The sequence below is a fragment of the Volvox carteri genome (assembly GCF_000143455.1).
Source record: "Volvox carteri f. nagariensis unplaced genomic scaffold VOLCAscaffold_18, whole genome shotgun sequence".
Classification (NCBI taxonomy): Eukaryota; Viridiplantae; Chlorophyta; class Chlorophyceae; order Chlamydomonadales; family Volvocaceae; genus Volvox; species Volvox carteri.
The window spans coordinates 51,403-53,055 of NW_003307561.1; the positions used below are offsets into that span (position 1 = coordinate 51,403).

Here is a 1,653-nt window from a genome sequence, read left to right on the forward strand (position 1 = left end):
GGGCGCAACTCGTACGACGACCACATGCCGTACATTCCTCCCGCCCGTACCTGTGCATGGCAACTGGTTCTGTACCAGTTGTCGTACTTGTCGCACACGGGCTCCTCGGGCAGCTTGTCACAGGAGTCTTCGCACGCCGCCAGGGCGCCTGTTGCGGCGGGGGGGGGAGGTGGGCGTCACTCCAGGAGGGCGGAGGTGCCGGACACGGCCCCTCATCGGGCTATCAAGACGGGCAGGCAGTACAGCACCCAGGGCAGGGGCAACGGCAGGGCAGGGCGGACACATGCACATTGCGCAAACACCCAGCCACTTACCACGGGGCCCCCACGCCGCCAGCGTCAGCGCGATTAGCGCCACTAACAGTGCCGTACGGCCGCCGGCAGCAGTCCCGTACATTACCCCTCCGCCGCTGCCGCCGCCGCGGCAGTGGTGCCGAGTCTTTGACATAGCTCTCGTGTCTCCCAAAGACAGCCCTAATATCCCTGCGCACCCTGCGATGCTGAAGTACCCGGCGGCGGGGCAGGTTACCTTTCACCACTGCCCACACGCTGCCCTCTGCCCTCGGAGCTGCGGACACCCCTCTCTCCGTCACCCCTCGACAGAAATGCTGTGTTCGGTTGGGTTGGGAAAATCAATGTACGCTGCTCGCTGCTCAGCCTCTTGGGCCTATGGATGAGGTGCCTCTGCTGCACCGAGCAGCCCCCGGAACTGAAAAGAGCAGCAACCGCGCAGCTGTGGAACTCAGTTGAGAGTCTCCGCAGAACGAAATTAGAGACCTGGAACACCGAGCTAACGAGCTGCTGATGACTATTCTTTCCGGAGCGGGGCTGGCTTAAGAAATATCGGGAGAGTCAGCGCACTTACGGTACCGTTATCCTTGACAGGCGATCCAACCGACACTTCAACCGACTGCAACCGCCCGCGCATCGCATATTCCAATGCGGCGATGTGTTCCCTCGGCCTCCGAAGGCCCCAGCGCGCGAGGCCCCAGCACCCTAGCCCGCCTGACCGCGTCAGCCCTTCCAAGCTTAACAACAATTTACTCATGCGCAGAAAAGAAGCGACTTCACGCGATAAGCCCTCGACCCATCCGGTAGCGCAAGCAGCCAGGCAGGACAACATAGCTGCTGTAATTTGCAAGCCTGTACATTCGGATACTCTAGGACCCATCTAGGAGTACCGCGGGGGAGCTGTTTCTCATGTCTCCCTTGGGCGCTGAGGGTACATGTAGCCGTTTACTCACCGGGCATGTAAAATGTTGGATAGCCTATACTATGGGTTATAGTAAAATTCCCCAATATGGCCGCAGCTACGTGGGCATGAGGGTTTCGTGGTGCCGGCGTGGGGGTGCGGCAGCAGAGCAGCCCGGTACTGGTTTGCGGGGGGGCAGGAGGGCGGGCGGGAGGGCGGACGTGCCGAGCCCTGCCTAACAGTCGTTCCGACCCCTACCCCTCTGCCCCTGCCCCTCTGCCCCTGCCCCTCTGGCCCTGCCCCTCTGCCCCTGCCCCTCTGCCCCTGCCCCTCTGCCCCTGCCCCTCTGCCCCTGCCCCTCTGCCCCTGCCCCTCTGCCCCTGCCCCTCTGCCCCTGCCCCTCTGCCCCTGCCCCTCTGCCCCTGCCCCTCTGCCCCTGCCCCTCTGGCCCTGCCCCTCTGC

The 1,653-nt window shown here is 63.6% G+C and overlaps 1 protein-coding gene across 1 annotated transcript in view; it reads right to left on the reverse strand.

Moving 5' to 3' along the window:
- Nucleotides 1-1,653, reverse strand: part of VOLCADRAFT_90673 (uncharacterized protein) — a gene marked incomplete at both ends in the record, with an annotated part of 9,310 nt that overhangs the window by 6,780 nt on the left and 877 nt on the right. Inside the window, 2 exons of the mRNA XM_002950318.1 lie at nucleotides 51-148; nucleotides 1,244-1,371. Coding sequence (XP_002950364.1) covers nucleotides 51-148; nucleotides 1,244-1,371 — 226 coding nt within the window. The remainder of the gene's footprint in view (nucleotides 1-50; nucleotides 149-1,243; nucleotides 1,372-1,653) is intronic.